General features: G+C 25.7%; 1 protein-coding gene across 1 annotated transcript in view; it reads right to left on the bottom strand.

Annotated features, from left to right (window-relative positions):
• LOC100163765 overlaps positions 1-2,434 on the bottom strand; it is a 281,589-nt gene that overhangs the window by 9,196 nt on the left and 269,959 nt on the right. Inside the window, exons 3-4 of the mRNA XM_029489458.1 lie at positions 523-729; positions 288-329 (exon numbers count right to left, since the gene is read on the bottom strand). Of these exons, the coding sequence (XP_029345318.1) occupies positions 288-329; positions 523-729 (249 nt within the window). The remainder of the gene's footprint in view (positions 1-287; positions 330-522; positions 730-2,434) is intronic.

The following is a 2,434-nucleotide window of genomic DNA, read 5'->3' as shown; positions in this document are numbered from 1 at the left end:
TTATACATAAAAGCAGTCACTCATGGCCCACCCACCCGCCCATCAACTAAAAATGTTCTGGGGTATTTACCCCACTTGCCATATGTGTTCGGCGCCACTGAAAGTGCTACATACAAAGAAAAACATCGATGACCATTTCCCAAGATGTCTTAATGTCTAAATGTGCTTTTATAACGACATTAAATGTATACTAACTTGAAATTGGCAAATAATTATTAAATAAGAAATTTAAATCTTATATTATATGTGAAAAACGTAATGAATAATTTATATTGTATTCAAATTACCTGAATCCGTCGATCGATATTCATTCCTTTTACAACTGTCTCCTATAGGTAATAATAAACATGATTTATTGAAAATGATCATAAAATGATATACCATATACTTACATACGATAAAATCACATTTCAATTTTTAAATATTATTAGGACATATATTTTTCGGGGAAAGAGAGAGGGCAAATAAAAGATATTACTTTCATTTTATAGCACATTTATTTACTAATAAGTAATAACTCACCATTTAAGTCTATACTTGTTTGACTCCATTCATTTGATCTATAAGAAGTACTCATTCGACTATTATTCTGAAATGATCCAAGATCAATGATTTCCTCTATATTCGTTGATATAATATGAATATCATCACCATTGTCTTGTATTGGCATTCCAATTGCATTTGTTCTTGAATGTATTTCAATAACTGAATTCATTCCATTGTAGGTTCCTGGAACCAATTCATGAATTTGTTTAACAATACAAAACAATATAATATACATTTAGAGTGAGAAAAATTAATTCATATGTAGTTATTTAAAAATTAAGATTAATATAATCTCGTGGAGTATAATTGTATAATATTTACATGCAATTTAAATACAACCCCTACAAAGTACAATTAAATTATCTAAGCTAATGTTAAGCTATTAATTATACCACAATCTTATTCACACCGTTTCACAGTAGGTATGTAGATATGTCTACATTGACATATTATGTTAATAATAGTAGGTAACTACCTAAAACATTTATGATATATTCATAGGCAAAAATCCATTACAATGTCTTGTGGGGGTAGGGCAAACATTATTACCATCAATCATCAATGTGAGTGGGGGATAACACATAACTAAAAAATAAGGGGGCCTTCCACCACTTTTATATATTATTAAAAATATATATGCAATGTTTTTTAGAAAATTAAATTAAACATATCGTGTTAGATACTAACAGACACATCAATGACTAATAATTCTAATGTCGAATAAATAAATTATAAATTTTTCTCACATGTGTGTTCAGAATCATTTTTTGTATACAATGGTTTCATAGAATTTAATCAAAATTTAACACATCCTTTACAGGATCTCATTCCCACACGACACATAATGGACTTAAAGTGGTCAAGATATTTAAATATCTAGTTTTAGGTACGATGTTTTGGAATTTGATGTAACCTAAAATCCAATTTAATTAGATATTATTTTATTGATGTATTTATAAAATAACCTAACCAAACTGATTATAAAATTTATTATTTAGGTCAGATACTTTAAATATGAAATCAACGCAATAATAAGGAGTGTAGATAAAATAAATAAATGGGCAAAGGCGGGCATTAACTAGTTGACAAATAAAAATTTAAACTTTAAAGTTAAGTTAAAAGTAATTTTTTTAAACCTTTTAATTAAACTAGCTGGTATTATTCACAGTTGAAAAAAAATTAGATTACCTGAGTTGATTTAAAAATAAAACACCAAGTTATTCATTAATGTACCTACGTAATTATCAATGTTAAAACAAAAATAACAATAATTCAATATGTGCCTACTATAATAATAAAAACATTTACATTATTTTGTATGATAAAATAACTTTCAACGTAGCTATATTTTAGTGGATTAGATAGGCATACTCTTAACACATACAGTTATTCAACTGTATAGATAGTTTAATTTTAATAATAAAATAAAAAATCTAGGCATAATATTATATATTATGATCTTAATTGCTATTTGATATAAAAAAAAATAATATATGTCAAGTTACTAATTAAGATGTGTTTAGTTTAAATATATTTTAATAATCATGTAAACTGTAAATTTAAAATAGGTATACACACTGTGAATTACGATAAAAATTGAATAAAATTGATCATTAAAATTAGGAAATTAGAAAGAGCGCAGACACTCTTTTTGTGATCCACATAGGTACTGAATAAAAAGAGTAGATTCACTTTAATTAATTGACTTAAAATAATATATTTTTTCATATTAACTTTTAGCCTATGGAGTTAAATTTATGATTTGTTAACTGTTAACTTCTAACATATCGATCATGTGTTCTCTTAAATATTAACTTGGCCACCTTTATAAATAAATACATAATATAGAGCCATAGAGGTACCTATGATAAATTCAAAATTGTAATAA

The sequence above is a fragment of the Acyrthosiphon pisum genome, chromosome A2, assembly GCF_005508785.2.
Source record: "Acyrthosiphon pisum isolate AL4f chromosome A2, pea_aphid_22Mar2018_4r6ur, whole genome shotgun sequence".
In the NCBI taxonomy this organism is placed as follows: Eukaryota; Metazoa; Arthropoda; class Insecta; order Hemiptera; family Aphididae; genus Acyrthosiphon; species Acyrthosiphon pisum.
The sequence above is the reverse complement of the archived record's forward strand: the minus strand, read 5'-3'. Positions and strand labels throughout refer to the sequence as shown.